Source organism: Sorex fumeus, unplaced genomic scaffold (genome assembly GCF_029834395.1).
Source record: "Sorex fumeus unplaced genomic scaffold, SorFum_2.1 ptg000193l, whole genome shotgun sequence".
NCBI lineage: Eukaryota > Metazoa > Chordata > Mammalia > Eulipotyphla > Soricidae > Sorex > Sorex fumeus.
Genome location: NW_026606250.1, coordinates 784,345 through 800,920, shown reverse-complemented (window position 1 = coordinate 800,920; position 16,576 = coordinate 784,345). Strand labels below are relative to the sequence as shown.

At 40.7% G+C, this 16,576-nt stretch overlaps 1 protein-coding gene across 1 annotated transcript in view; it reads left to right on the top strand.

Annotated features, from left to right (window-relative positions):
* SYCP2 (synaptonemal complex protein 2) overlaps positions 1-16,576 on the top strand; it is a 62,339-nt gene that overhangs the window by 38,382 nt on the left and 7,381 nt on the right. Inside the window, exons 23-31 of the mRNA XM_056108128.1 lie at positions 1,613-1,740; positions 3,153-3,189; positions 4,326-4,396; positions 4,487-4,544; positions 6,525-6,693; positions 7,976-8,013; positions 8,635-8,805; positions 10,608-10,797; positions 12,402-12,607. Coding sequence (XP_055964103.1) covers positions 1,613-1,740; positions 3,153-3,189; positions 4,326-4,396; positions 4,487-4,544; positions 6,525-6,693; positions 7,976-8,013; positions 8,635-8,805; positions 10,608-10,797; positions 12,402-12,607 — 1,068 coding nt within the window. The remainder of the gene's footprint in view (positions 1-1,612; positions 1,741-3,152; positions 3,190-4,325; positions 4,397-4,486; positions 4,545-6,524; positions 6,694-7,975; positions 8,014-8,634; positions 8,806-10,607; positions 10,798-12,401; positions 12,608-16,576) is intronic.

Below are 16,576 nucleotides of genomic sequence, written 5' to 3'. Positions count from 1 at the left end.
GGCCCAGTAACGTCTCCATTGGAGATTTTGTTGTTACTGTGTTTGGCATATCGAATACATCACGGGTGGCTTGCCAGGCTCTGCCGTGTGGGCGAGATACTCTCGGTAGCTTGCCGGGCTCTCCGAAAGGGGCGGAGGAATCGAACCTGGGTCGGCCATGTTGGCTGTGTGCAAGGCAAATGCCCTACCGCTGTGCTATCGCTCCAGCATAAACTTGTAAGTTTATGGAAGTTTATTATGTAAGTTTATTCTTTATCAAATTGAGGGCATGTCCTTTTATTGACAGTTTTATAATGAACATTAGATTTTTCAAATCCTTTTTGTGTGTCTACTGATGGTAATGATTTGGGCTTTTTCTTCCATGACCCAGTTGATGTGAGTACAGTAAGTAATTTTCAAATGTTACTTGTATCACTTGTCATCCCGTGGCTCATCAATTTGCTCGAACGGGCACCAGTAACATCTCCATTCGTCCCTGTCAAATGTTACAGACCTAGAAAAATTCTTGATCCTGGTGAAAAATTCTTTTTGAACTATGATTCAATTTTATAATCTTTCTTGAGGAATTTTACACTTAGAATCATGAGAGATATTGGTGTCTATTTTTTTCTTTTTTAAAAAATGACTTTGATTTTGATAATTTGGTATTAGGATGATATTGACCTCATAGAATAAGATAGGGTAGTATTTCCTTTGCCTTCTGGAAAATCAAGTTTAATTCTACTTCAAATATTTGCTAGAATGCACCAGTGAATCCATCTGATCTGATGTTTTTGTTTGTTTTGAGTTGTATTTTTATTTGGGAGTGGCGGGAACGGCACCAAGCACTCATCAGGAGTCCTGGGGGCCCACGATGATTCTAAGCCAGCGAGGTGGCAGTTCAGGGCCGGCGTCCTGGGGCAGTGGCACTGCCCAGGCCCTGCCGTGCTGGGGGTTACCCAGCCACCTCGGAGGCGCAGAGGCACAACCAGGGCCGTCCCCAGAAAGAGCTCGGAAGATCCAGAGCTGGCTGCGTGCATGAGCATGTATTGATCCCGTTTCTTAAGCTTGATCCACACAGATGATCTGTTTCTTCCTGTTATTTTTTCAGTACTTGTCCTGCAAGGCATTTGCTTGTTTTTGGTCATCAAATTTGTAGGTAGAGAGTTGTTCACAACATTCCTTTATTTCCATGTCTGTATGCTCTGTAGTGACGTCTCTTTCATTTCTGATACTTATGAATTTTATCTGCTTTCACCTTAGTTTTCTTGGTAAAAGATTTATCTTTTTTTTTTATTTTGGTATTTTTTAGAGAACCAGTTGTTGTTACCTTCAGCTTCTTTTTCATAGAACTTTGATTTTCCATGAATAGAAATGGAGTTCCTTATCTTACGGAATTTATTCTGAGTTGTTTTCAGTGCCTAGCAGTGTCCAAACTTAATAATATCTAATTCTTCTTTTTAATTTTTGGGTATTTTGTTGTTGCTGTTTGTTTTTTTATTTTTCTAGTGTCTGATTCTCTTCTCTGTATATTCGTGTGTGTCTGGAGAGATAACATCAGGTTCAAAAAGATAGTTTTCAGCCTCTGAAGGTCAGCTGATGGAATTTTAAAGTCACTTATCACTTGTTTCAGAAGGAAGAGTCAAAAGAGAAAGGATACACTGACGCAACAGAATCCTTGATAAACCAAATTAATAAGAGATACAAAGCAAAGGAAGACCTGAATTCTACAAGAAAACTAGAGGATTCCTCGGCTGAAAGGTGCTATTTTAAGCATCAGTAATATTTTTCTGACAGATACAGCATTTGTTTCATAGTTTTTTTTTGTTTGTTTTTTGTTTTTTTTTTGTTTTTTTTTGCTTTTTGGGTCACACCTGGCGATGCACAGGGGTTCCTCCTGGCTCTGCACTCAGAAGTTACTCCTGGCGGTGCTCAGGGGACCATGTGGGATGCTGGGAATCGAACCCGGGTCGGCCGCGTGCAAGGCAAACGCCCTCCCCGCTGTGCTATCTCTCCAGCCCCTGTTTCATAGTTTTAACCATGTTAAATACAGTAACTTATGAGTAGAAGTTATTTAGTTCTGTAAATCATAACTGTTTGTTATACAGGAAGGAGACTTAGTCATTTGAGTCACTAAGATACCAAATATCACAATCTCGTTTCAGAAACATATTTAGAACATTTAGGATTTTATTATTGAGCACAGTAGTAAGTGTATAAAGTGTCTTTACTGATATTATTTGATCATACTTAAATGAGCTGAAATCGGTTCTTGTCTATAGTTAGATATGCATTCCTTTATTGTAGTCTCAGCAGGTTAAGGCTTTTCTTATTACAAAGTGTCTATAGGCTGCCAAGGTGTTGGGTGATTTATAAACTAATTCTGATGTTATATGGCAGGAAGAAAATTATTTTCAGAACCAAACGTTTTTAATTGCTTATCACTTTCTGTTACATGCACGCAGCACTGTCTTCCTGTTGTTCATCGATTTGCTCGAGCGGGCACCAGTAACGTCTCCATTGTTACTGTTTTTGGCATATTGAATATGCCACACGGGCTGGAGCGATAGCACAGCGGTAGGGCATTTGCCTTGCACGTAGCCAGCCCAGCCAAGCTGGGTTCAATTCCTCCGCCCCTCTCAGAGAGTTCGGCAAGCTACCGAGAGTATCCCGCCCGCACGGCAAAGCCTGGCAAGCTACCCGTGACGTATTCAGTATGCCAAACACAGTAACAACAAGTCTCAAAATGGAGACGTTACTGGGCCCGCTTGAGCAAATTGACAGTGTGACAGAATATGCCACGTGGAGCTTGTCAGGCTCTGCCGTGCGGGCGGGATACTCACGGTAGCTTGCTGGGCTCTCCAAGAGGGATGGAGGAATTGAACCCGGGTAGACCACGTGCAAGGCAAACGCCCTACCTGCTGTGCTATCGCTCGAGCCCCATTTGACAGAAACAGCTTCTGTTACGTGAATGATTCAAATTAGAATTAACTCCTATAGTTACTATTTATTGAATACTAAACATCTAGTGTTAACTGGCACTGTTGACACTTTCCAGTTCATTTGTAATAAATTGAATATAGATTTAATTACCCAAATATCTTTTATGTTTAATGGCTGTTATGAAGATCATTATTATGTCCTTTTTAATTTTGACAAAACTTTTTTTATAGTGACTTTCCTAACAAGTCGGATCTACAGTTCAGTAAGGCAAGTTTCATTTATTTACACCAAAATGAATAGCTGTGCTCTGGTATAACTTTTTGCTGTTTGGTTTTTTATTTTTCCAATGTCCGAGTCTCTTCTGTGTAAATGTGTGTGTGTCTGGAGAGATAGTACCAGCTTTAAAAAATAATTTTCAGCCTTTGAAGGTTAGCTATGGAATTTTTTACTGTTTTTTAGTGTTTAGTATTTTTTAGTGTTTACTTATGTGCTCTAGTAAACACGAAAATAGAAGTAGGATGGTAGCCATTGGTTTCAGAATATTGATAATTGTATTAAACAACTGACATGTTTGGTAACAAGTACCCAAGTGGCTCTCTACCCTTCTGTTTTCTTAAGTATGAGTTAAATCAACAAATATCTAAGCTAAATAAGTTTAATAATAAATATTTATAACATAATTATAGGGAAGGATCAGTAAATGGAGCACTATACTGGGGGAAAGCATTTTATAATATTGCAACAATTCTATATCAAATAGACAAATAATTAAATTCGAAATTAATCACAAGTAAAATGAATATTTTAAGTATTTCTAGATTTTTGAATCTTCTTACTATTTCTTATCAGTTAAATTTAGTGATAACTGTATACTTTAATTGTTAAGTTGCCTTAATAAAATATATTACAATTTTATTTGGCTTTTCTCCCCTTTTGATTTTTTAATCTGGTTTAATACATTTTGAGCAGTCGACTGTAATAATAATCTAATACGTATTTCCCCGAACAGCACTAACTGATAAATGAAGCCTCTCCTTTTGTTTGCAAGTTTGAAGGAAATTATAGTGCAAATAAAGTAAAAGCTTGCTTGTTTTTTGTGATTATATCACAAAATTTCAACTTTGAAACACTAGTGAGATGTACAAAATGAGTAAATAGTAAAGAAAAAAGAATCTGATATTTTTATTACAACCTGTCCTATTATGTTCTTAGTTTTAACACTTGTTTTTAACATTTTCGGAATTACGGGTGAATACTATTTTGGGCAGTAAAAAGTATTGCAGATGTAGCATGTGTACTGTTGGAAGCATGGATAGAAAATACAACTGCAGATTTGTTTGTTTGCCAAGTATAGTAATGTGAACAAGCCTGAGTGGTTTCACAAAAGCATCTTTTATACGTAGGAAAAAGTTCAGAAAAGAAGTTATCGACAGCTGAAGACGACTCTTGTCAATGTTACTTCTGAATGCCCATTGTAAGTGATGGTCCATAAGTCTTTCTTAGAGTCATATTTGAAGAAGCAGTCTGTTGTATAGTGAAACTAATAGTCTCTTTATTTTCACAGGAATGATGTTTACAACTTTAACTTGAATGGAGCTAACGAGCCTGTTATAAAACTTGGGGTAAGCTCGATTTCCGTAGTTAGTCGCCTTACGGGCTGGAGCGATAGCACAGCGGGTGGGGCATTTGCCTTGCAAGAAGCCGACCCGGGTTTGATTCCTCCGTCCCTCTCGGAGAGCCCGGCAAGCTACCGAGAGTATCCCACCCGCATGGCCGAGCCTGGCAAGCTCCCCATGGTGTATTCGATATCCCAAGTACAGTAACAAGAAGTCTCACAATGGAGACCGTTACTGGTGCCCGCTTGAGCAAATTGATGAACAACGGGAGGACAGTGCTACCGTGCTACAGTTGCCTTATGATTCCCATGAAATGTTCTGTATTTTCCATCCTCTACAATATTTTATGGCATAGATTTAAACATTTAAAATTTATTTAGTGACCAGTTTTAAAGTATATTATTATCTTCCAAATCCTTAACTAGATAAAAATAAAGTTGGGGCTAACGGGGACCTGGACTACCTCGTCAAGAAAATAGCTTTCCTTACTGAGGCAACAAAGTGAAACAACTGCCTTTCTGTTAATTTTTTTAATATAAGTATTTTGGTAACTTTGATTTTGTAAATGTTAATGATACTGTGAAGAGATGGAATCTAGAGATATGTTTTTTTCTTTTACTTACCTTATTTTGACTCTAAGAAAAATCTTAATGCTTGTTCTCAATATAGATTCAGGAATTTCAAGCTACAGAAGCCTGCGTGGATAATGCAATAAAATTGTAGGTGTCTATTTTATAACTGAAGTACACTTATTCAGTTATTCTTTTTCTAAATATTTCCCCCGTTTGTCCTAAACATATGAGAAGAGTAAACAAAAATGCCACTGTGGTGAATGTTCCCTTGATGAATCATTACATTAGCATTGACTTCTTACATTAAAATTATAGATGAAGTTATTCTCAAATTAATATGAAGTAGCTCTGCACTTTTAATGTTATTTGTATATTTTAGGTGAGGGAATTTAGTAGTTCTAATATTGAACCTTATTTTAGAATTTACTGTGGTCAGAAAAGATAAGCGATTTGACCAGAATTATATAATTAGTAAGAAAAGTCTTTGAATCCCAGGTCTAATTATTCAGTGCACGCGTCCTTAAAAACACAGTAATTTAACTCAGTTAAAAATTAATGCATATTTTTGTTTAGGGCTGATTTAAGTAATCATGATGAAACTTCTCTCAAAAAAAAAGATAAAAGGGTAAGTTATAACATCCAAATATGTCTAGTCAAAACTTTTTCTCGTAATATTTGCCTTATGAAAAAGATTATCACAGAACTAGAAAATCCAAGTATATGTATCATTTTTCCTTCTATCAGACTGCCATGTTGTTCTTACAACTTTCTGGGGAGGTATCTCCCAGCAGTGTTCCTGCAGCCCTTCCTGGCAATTCACCAACCTGGCTGGCAGTTGTCCGCCAAAGTCTCTGGACGCTTGGCCCTGTGCTGCTGGGGGTCAGCCAGCAGTCCTCTGGGGGGACTGGGGAGTTCTCTGGCCTTGAAGCTATTTGTAATCACCTGGTAGAGATAAGACAGTTGTCCAGTGGATTGCAGGGCTGTGATGACAGTGGGCCCTTAAACAAAAACCCGTATTGCCTCCGAAAAACAAGTGAAAGCTTGACTCTCTTCCCTCTTCAGTAGTATCAGGTTTTAATTAACACTGACAACACAATAGGAATTTCTGCTTTGGATTTGAGGGACTCTTGGATAGGTTTTCAGTAATGTCAGGTAGCTTGGCATGCTAAAAAGTCAAGTACTTTGATTTCAATTTACCTGGTGTGACATATTTGTGTATGACAATTCTTTTTCTTTTATTTGGCGGGTGGTCACACGTGATGGTGGTCGGGCTAGACCTGGCTCTGTGCTCAGGAGTGACCCTCCTGTGCTCGGGAGTCCCTGTGTGCTGCGGGGAATTCAGACCAGGGCGTCACCTTAGCCGCGACAGGTCAGCTGCTGACCCCCAGACTCTCTCCCCCTCTCTTTTGTCTAGATGAAACATCAGAAGCATAAAAATCTCTTTAGTGATACTGACACCGAATATAGATGTGATGACAGCAGGACTGATGTGAGCTGGATCAAAGAAACCAGATCGAAGCCCCAGCTGGTCGACTACAGCAGAAGAAACAAGAAGGGGAAGCCCCAGAGACCGGGGAGAGCAAGTAAGTCACGGCGGAGAGGCTGTGGGCTCCATGCCCCTCTGCCCGTCGTGCCCCTGCTGAGAAGCACGGGTTGTAGCTGCAGATACTGTTTGTTCCTGTTTGGCTTTTTGGAATACGAAGAAAAATACTCCAAAACCAGAGCAGTTTTTGTAATATTGTTATACTTAAATTACTCTTACCATATCTCCTACTTGCAGTCTGCTTTCTTTTGTATACTAATAGCCCACAGTTATTCAGTTACGTAGCTAAGTAGTTGCCATAGAATAATCTATTTAGTACACAGGAAAACAGTTTTTTTTTTTTTTAACAAAGTCAGAGCTTGCAGACTTCTGGGGGAAGTTGTGAAAGCTACTTCTGGTAGAGTCTGGAGTTTGAAGAAATATTTAATTTATAAGCTTAAACATAAGGCTATCATGGTACTTCCTAGCACAAATTTAGTGAGAAATCGTATAAAGACATTTGTTACAAAAGTAAAATATTAGAAATATGCTACCATCAGTGATTTCTTTTATAATGGAGTTTCTATAAACTTTTTTGACATGCCTGAATAATGAGAAGTCATCTGTATAAGCTGATTTATTGCCAGTATTGGAAAACCTTCCTTCTGAAAGTTCATTAGATAATCTTATGCTGTAGAGACTCTTGAGAAAGGTGACGTTGTGTTTCAAAACTAACCTCAGTAAAATCGATGTTAAAAAGTGAAAAATAAAATAATAAATATAAAAGTGATGTCATTCAGTTTTATAACGTTCGTTACATGGTTTTGTTATACAAGTCTGAAATAAAATGTTTCCTTTTTAAATATCAAGAGAACAAGCAACAGGTTCCAGGATAGTGACTATCTTCTGGGATAAGGGGGGGGAGGGTAGATGGTTGATTCTAAAAGAGAAGATTCAGCATTATTTGAATCTCTTCCTTCTTTCTGTAAGGTAGTGATGGGACCACACCCAGCAGCTCAGCCACCTTCAGGATGAGCGACTTAGCCTCTGTTTATCTTCCCAACTCTCAAATGCTTATAGAATCATGGCACTTAACGTCATACTACTCATCTACTCTTACATGCTTGAAAAGTTTTATAATAACAACATAGTGGATAAGGGAACTTGGTAATATTCTAAACCCACTACCATAAGTTATTTAGACTTCAGATTGTCTTGAAATGTAGATTTTGAATGGGTTTAAAGATAGATTGGTTTCATTAATTTGTATATAGAAATATTCTAATAAATTTTAATGCCATTTAACTATTTGTAAGATATAACCTTACTGTCTTAAATCACAGGATCATCCCCAGAAAGAAGACAAGCAAGATCTAAAATGGTAAAATGAAGATGTTTGTATTCAAATAGTGCTTTAAAATATTTTTTTATTTTAATACAACAGGCGGGAGCGATAGCACAACAGTAGGGCGTTTGCCTTGCTTACGGCTGGCCCGGCCGAGCCGGGTTTGATTCCTCTGCCCCTCTCGGAGAGCCTGGCAAGCTACCTGTGACGTATTCAATATGCCAAACACAGTAACAAGAAGTCTCACAATGGAGACGTTACTGGGCCCGCTCGAGCAAATCGATGAACAATGGGAGGACGGTGCTACAATACAAAAATACCTTATAACTTTATGCATAATGATCCTGACCCTAGCATAATTGTCCTGACCCTATTTTCTATCTTTTTTAGTTCTGTTGACTTATTTTAAGTATATTTTATTCTATGGCTATGAATATTTTTGATATCATCTTCCCTCAGCCAATATATGTCAGGCCTCAGACTTTGAAAGAAAGGGATGAAGAGGTACTTGGAAAGGAAAGATAAAATCCAGTCAACCGGATCTGTTTGTGTTCCTATAAAAGTGTTTTTGCACATCTTGGTGCAGCGCCATTTTTTTTAGTAGATAAATTTTATGTCAAAACCGGTTAATAATATTTAGAATTTTTTTTCCTAAAGACAGCCAAGAAAAATACCGCCAAACAGGTAGATGAAACAGTTTCAGATTGGAGAACTAGACTTCCACGGAGAGCAACAAAAACCAAGAAAAATTACAAAGATCTCTCAAATTCAGAATCGGAGAGCGAACAAGAATTTTCACCTTTACTGAAAGAGAAGCTGCTAGTGAAGGTAATCAGTTGCACATTTGCAATTTCTAAGTCTATACTTACCAAACTTATTTAGTTTTTAAGATTTAATCTTCTGTAAGAGAAAAATACATTAAAAGTGGATCCTTGGGGCTGGAGTGATAGCATAGCGGGTAGGGCATTTGCCTTGCACGCGGCCTACCGGGGTTTGATTCCCAGCATCCCATTTGGTCCCCCGGGCGCCGCCAGGGGTAATTCCTGAGTGCATGAGCCAGGAGTAACCCCTGTGCATTGCTGGGTGTGACCCCAAAAAAGCAAAAAAAACCCAAAAAACAAAGTGGATCCTTAATATAATGTTAATTAATTGGCGTTAGTGCTATAAAACAGATGTTTTACTCTAGTGAAAGAGTAACTTTTTAAATGAGAAATACTTAATTTTTCTCATTCTGCTTTAAGGCATGAGTGCAATTTAGGAAGATGTAATTCTTTTTCTTGAATAAAAGCAAAAGCATTAGATCTCATTTTCTTCCTGTAGGCTGCCGCCTTTCCCTCGCTGAGTTCATCCACCTGTTTTGTTAGACAGTTCTAGCTACCTGTGATTGATAAGCCTTTGTTTTTTTTTTTATCTTTTTTTTTATTAGTGAAACACCATGAGGTACAGTTATAGACTTATAAATTTTTGTGCTTGGGTTTCAGTTATACAATGATCAAGTACCCATCCCTCCACCAGTGCCCATCCTCCCCCACCACAGGTCCCAGCATCCCTCCCACCCCCCACCCCCCCGCCCCACCCTGCCACTGTGGCAGGGCATTCCCCCTTGTTCTCTCTCTCTTCTGTTGGGTCCTGTGTTTTGCAAGAGAGGCATTGAGTGGCAATCATGTTCGGTCCAGAGTCTACTTTCAGCATGCTTCTCCCACCCTGGGAGGATCCTCCCAACACCCTTTATTTGGTGCTCTCTTCTCTATCTGAGCTTCCTTTTCACCTAGCACATGTGGCTGGCCTTCAAGTCAAGGAGCAAAATTCCTGGTACTAATCTCGACCATTCCTGGGTGTTAGTCTCCCGTTTTGTTGTGATAAGCCTTTTTTAATAGAGGGGAACGCACGATGCTTTACAGTGCTCCAAGGGCTTTTCTAAGTACTTTATAGCATTGACTTCATTAAACTCTTGTAATTGTCACGTCTAAAATGGGCTGTCAATATTAGGACTAGTTATCAAGTCCCATTTTAGACATAAGAAAATTGAGACTCAGAGAGATGAAGGAACTTGTTCCAGGTCACACAGCAAGGAAGAGGTAGAACAAAGATTTGACCCAGAGTCTGGCATGAAGATGGTTCCCGACCATTTTGCTGCGCTGGTTTTAAATGACTGTACCACCATCTCCCACCGGAGTTTATTGCTGCATTTTCTCTCACTTCTTTCTTTACAAGCCACCTCTCATTCTTTTTGAAAGAAAATATTCTGAATTTCTGAAAGTTTCATGAGAGCATCAGAGCCCTGCTTTCCCAGCCTTCCTCCTTTCCTTCTGCAGTCTGCGTCCAGGGCTGCAGTGGCCAGATAGAACAGCGCAGGCCGTCCTCACTCAATGCCGGCCCTGCGCGTCTGCTGCCAGGCTGCGCGGGGCAAGACTCGTGGAATCTAGCACCTCTCGGCACTTTTTCCTTTTCTTTGACTCCTGAATAGCATTTTATTTGTATTTTTATGATGATTTATGAATTTTCTTCCCCTGTGAATTTGTTGTATGCTTTCTACTATATTATAAAGTTCTCGACTCCTCATGTTAAAGTCCCTAATGTAAAACATCGAGTCCATGTTTCTGTGTGATTTAAATTATTGGTACATTTAGGAGGATAACCTCCATTCCAGAAGCAGTGCCGCAGTGCTGCCCAAGAAACAGCAGAATGCCGTCACTGTGGAGATACAAGAGCGATCGAAAGAATGGGAAAACCTGACTGTGGTCAGAGACCTAACCGAAGATGATGGTCTGGGCCTGTCGCCGCCCGCCCGGAGCTCCTCATCCATAGAAGTCACGAGATGTCAGTGTCACTGTTTTCTTTCTGTGGATACTTTTATGTTTTAACAGAATTTGTACAGAATTTGAAGACAGTTTTGAGTGTTTTGCTTTTTGGATCACCACACCTGGTGATGCTCAGGGGTTACTCCTGGTTCTGCACTCAGGAATCACTCCTGGCGGTGCTCGGGGGACCATCTGGGATGCTGGAAATTGAACCCGGATTGGCCGTGTGCAAGGCAAACGCCCTACCGGCTGTGCTATTGCTCCAGCCCCCAAGTAACATGGTTTTTGCTAAGTAAACTTAGGAACAGTGTTACTAAAGTGGAAGATTTTCATGTTGGGACGTTAAAATTAAATGCCATAATATTGCAAGTATTGTTTATGTATTTACAAATTTTAATGCTAGTCTTACTTTGTATTTTATTTCAAATTACACTTAATGTCATGGCCCACCTGGGTTCAATTCCTCTGTCCCTCTTGGACAGCCCGGCAAGCTACCGAGAGTATCCCACCCACACAGCAGAGCCTGGCAAGCTCCCCGTGGTGTATTCGATAACGTCAAAAACAGTAACAAGTCTCACAGTGAAGACGTTACTGGTGCCCACTCGAGCAAATAGATGAACAGTGAGAGGACAGTGCTACAGTGCTACACTTATGGAAATAATTATGGAGATTTCATTGTAAAAGGTTTTTAAGGAATGTTATGGCCATTTTGTGTACCTGTAGTGGATTATTCCCACAAAAATCAGGGTTTTGCTTTTGTTTAGAATTGGGCCAAGAAAAGAATTAACGCTCTTTGAAGCACTGCCATACATCTATGTGTGCACACAAAGATGTATACTGTGCGTATATATATATATGTATGCCCACTTATGTTCATATATATGTATGCACACATAAATCTATAATGTGGATGTATATATACACACATTACTAGTATAGCAACTACAAGTTAACACTTATCAGTTTTTCTAAATATAACTATATAAATATGCAAGCATATCTATATATTTCAGATATTTCTCAATTAACATATGCTTCCTTGAAAGTGACAATTTTATGCATTTCCATAATATTTTCCTAGTGCTCAGAACTACTGTTGTCTTCAATTAGTACATATACAGGAGGGAGAGGTACCATGTTCTGATTGGGCCTGAAAACACTTGAAAATTTATTTTTACTTACATTAATCTTTAATTTTCTCATCTAGATATCATTTATCTAGCTGAGTTAATTTTTCCAAGCAGTCATTTCAACCATAACATTCTGTCTTTGATTTAGACCAATACTTGTATTAAACATTGTCAGCATAATACTTGGGTTAATCATTATAGTATACTTATATATTTTATTATGTTTTAGTATGTGTTTTAAATGTACTATATATTTTCTTATTAAGATGCTTTAAAAGTCTATGGTTATATTTATTCCATTTTAAATTCAGCTGTTAACATTTTTAAAATCTTTTAAATATAATTTGGTCTTGATTTATTGAAAGTTTGTTCTTTTAAATACAACAAAGATTTGAGGACTTGGTAAGTTATCATATTCTTAGAATTGTAGTCACGCATACTGTTTCTAAAGTAACACCTGCCACCTCTGTTTATGTTTTATGGACTAATACAGGTAGAGAGGAAATAACAGAAGGGGTTTTGACTCACGGCTATGACCGTATAACAGAATCTTTATCACCTGATCCAAAAAGGCCATCATCGGAATCAATAAACAGAAAATACGGAGTCGGAGGTTCAAAACAGTCACCCAGAAATTGTGAGAAGAATTTCCTGCGTACAAGAGAAAGTTGCTCACCAATTCCATGCTCCCTTTCTTTTGTAAGAAATATACTTCTATTTTTTTCTATATCAGATATAATGTGAAGGGGTAAATCGTTGTCTTTAATCTTTATCAAACAGCCTTTGTCTGGGCTGGGCTTGGGGCGGTGGGGAGGAAGAGAACCTGCTCGTAAAACGGCCTCAGTCAGCCAAGGAACTGACAGAGTGGACGGATGTGGGATGCAGAGCACAAGGAGCAGAGCAGTGTCGTGATGGCCAGCCGGGACAGGTACCTGCGTCTGCGCACTGCAGCCACGAAGGTCGGGAGCGGGGATGGGGGAGCAGGTTTTCTGTGCATGGGATGCTGGGCTCTGGAATAGTGCTGTTTGGGCCCAAGCTTCCAACTGGCCTGGTTACCTGAGCATTGCCAGGAGTGTCTCCCTGAGCGCTGCCACCCAAAAAAATGACATTGTTCATTTTCTAGATTTAAGTAGGCTCATTTCTCCAACATATGCACTCATTTCGTATTTCACCATAGTGTGTCCTGCAGTCTTTTTTTTTTTTTGTCCATTTCTAGCAGTGCTGGGGATCGAACCTGGGCCTCCGGCATGCCCTCACCCTCTGTTTTCTCCCCACCCTATAATCTTTAATTGTGTGACAACTTGACAGTTTAGTTGAGAGCAGTCTAATTATACATTTACTCCAGATTTCTACAAGAATCTGGGTAAAATACGTGAATAATACAAAGTTTAAGATGACAGTAACAGTTTCACCTATGTAATAAAGTAAACAGGTGGGTTTGTTATTAAACATTTCTGGTATCAGAAACAAACAATGCACATCTCAGTGTTACCATTGTCGATGTGCAGAGCCATCTTCACATCAGAGTGTCTGCTGGGGAGAGTTTGGCATTTGTTGTTGTATGGTTGAGAGCTTATAAACCCATTCCCCTTTCCTGGTCTTGTTTTTATAATTATTTATGCCTAATGTGGAGATTGGGGGTATAAACTATGTTTGGAGTCAGAGAGAAGTGTGGTTTTGAATCCTGAATCTGCTATTTGCAAATTTACCATTTACCATTCATGGTAACTCACAGTTCCAGAAGGCAGAATCTAAACGATGGACATGGGAGTCTCCCGGTGGACGATTCCACAACGAAATAGACCACATCATATTCAATCGACGGTTTTGCCTGACTGATGTCGCTGTTGTCCCAAAATTTCGAACAGGATCGGACCACCGTCTCCTTCGTGCAAAATTCTACTTCGTAGAGCGGGGAGAAAGGGCTGCAAAGTTCAAAAAGAGAACTCCCAGAATGACCACCAACTGGGAACTCTTTGGTACTATTGCGGCAACATGGGAAGATGCCATTGTTGACAACATTGACGAGGAATACGATCGACTGGTTCAGCACCTCCATGAATGTGCGAGGAACGCCAAGAGAGAGATAGCCACAAAAAATCGCCTATCTTCAAAAACTCTTGAGCTAATTCGCCAGCGTGGTTTGGCGCATGCCTCAGGCAACCGCAAGCTAACGTCCGAGCTCGCAAAGCAGTGCAGAGATGCGATCAAGGAAGACCTCAAAGAGAGAAGAGCAGAAGTACTGGTAGATGCAGCAGAAGCCGGGAAAAGTATTCGTAACGCCCGCCTGTCCTTCGCCAACTACAAGACCAAGATGACTGCCCTCCGACGTCCTGATGGATCCATCACATCCTCCAGAACGGCAATGGAGAAGATTATCCATGACTTCTACTCAAACCTCTTCGATAGCCATGTCCACTTGCCGACATACCAAATTCCACAGGATGGATATGTCGTTCCCAACGTTCTCCCTTCCGAAATCCGACACGCCATTTCGTCGGTAAAGACACAAACAGCACCCGGCCCAGACAAGGTCAGACCTGAACACCTGAAGAACCTGCCGTCAGTACTCATCAATACACTGGCTCGGCTCTTCACTTGCTACCTGTTGAATGCAAGGTTCCGTCCCAATGGAAAACCAGCAGGACTGTACTACTGTTCAAGAAGGGAGACATCCATGACATTGGCAACTATCGCCCGATCTGCCTATTGTCTGTCATCTACAAGTTGTTCACTCGAGTCATCCTAAATAGGATTGGCAGAACACTAGATGAAGGACAACCATGCGAGCAAGCAGGGTTCTGCAAAGGATTCAGCACCATCGACCATATCCACACGATAACCAAGCTTATTGAGGTTTCTCGGGAGTTCAAGATGCCACTCTGCTTAACGTTCATTGATTTAAAGAAGGCCTTTGATTCTGTTGAGACGGAAGCGGTCATTGAAGCCCTAGCCAATCAGGGCATTCAAGCCCAATACATCAGGATCCTCCGTGAGCTGTATTGCGGATTCACTACCAGGATCTCACCATTCTACAAAGAAGTGATCGTTGATGTCAAGAGAGGGGTGCGGCAGGGTGATACCATTTCACCGAAACTCTTCAGTGCCACCCTCGAGAACATCATGCGACGACTGGAATGGGAAGGAATGGGAGTGAAGATAGATGATCGGCAACTACACCACCTCCGCTTTGCTGATGACATTGTTTTAATAACACCAAACATCAGCCAAGAGGCACAAATGCTGGCCGACTTTGACTGTGAGTGTGGAAAGGTAGGACTACAGCTGAATCTTACGAAGACAATGTTTATGAGAAACAGCCTTGTTCCTGACGCCCCATTCGCTCTCAATGGAACGACCATCTCCGAATGCAACAGTTATGTCTACCTAGGTCGAGAGGTCAACATGACAAATGACCTGGCACCCGAGCTGCGCAGGAGGAAGAGAGCGGCTTGGAACGCCTTCAAGAACGTCGAAGAAATAGCTAAGAGGACGAAGAACCTCCGGCTCCGGGCACATCTCTTTGATTCCACTGTTCTTCCTGCATTAACATATGCCTCAGAGACCTGGGCCCTACGCAAACAGGATGAGAACGCTATTCAGGTCTCCCAAAGAAGAATAGAAAGAGCTATGCTTGGAATATCACGTTTCACTCAAATGAGAGAAAGAATCCGGAATTCTGACATCCGTCGACGATCAAGAATCAGGGACGCTGTCTCATTTGCCAAGGTGTCGAAAACCAGATGGGCTGGTCACGTAATGAGATTTAAAGACGACCGCTGGACTAGAGCTGTTACCAACTGGATTCCACAGGATGTCAAAAGACCGCGTGGCCGCCCACCTTCCAGATGGTCAGACTTCTTCGTCAAGATCATGAACGATCGGTTTGAGGCCCTTCATGTTCCCGGAGTGAACAGATGCCATTGGGCTACACTAGCATGCGACAGGGACAAATGGAGACGTTACTGGCACCCGCTCGAGCAAATCGACGACTAACGGGAAGTTAAGTGATAAGTCTAACATTTTCACAAGCTAATCTTCCAGCACCCCAGTTTCTCATCTATAATATTTTTATATATTTTATTTTTATAAAGTTGTTCACAATAGTTCATTACAGATAATATTCAAACACCAATCCCACCACCATGCACCTTTTCACCATCATAAGAGGAAAGTATGTGAAGATTGTTGTATTTCATCCTGGAGCCATGTAAACCCTGATATAAGAGAATATAAGCATGTGTGTTAAACCAAGCAGATGTGTGCGACTTTTGGTACATCAGTGGGCTCGAGTGTAAGAGGTCCAGGACGTTCTATGTCGCTCTCTTCCAGGAGCTTTATTTCATAGTCTCTGGATCTTGGCCATTGATGAGATCACATGGCACTGGGGGCAGTTTGTGGGTGTGACTGCCAAGCCACTGGAAAACTGGGGAGCTGGGGGGAGGAGGCCCAGTTCCGTTCTGAGCGAACTTGGAGATCTCAGTCACGGTCCTGCATACTTGGGTTTTTCTACAGGTTCCCTCATAGGTGAGGCTCGTCTGAGGTTGTGGAGAGTGGCCTTAAGCATGGCGGCAGTTGGGTTCTGGAGGTTTTCAGCGGCGGGGGTTCTGCTTGGGGTGGGGAGGGAAACTCAACCTGTCCCCCTCTGAGTTGCCCTGGTAAAGACAG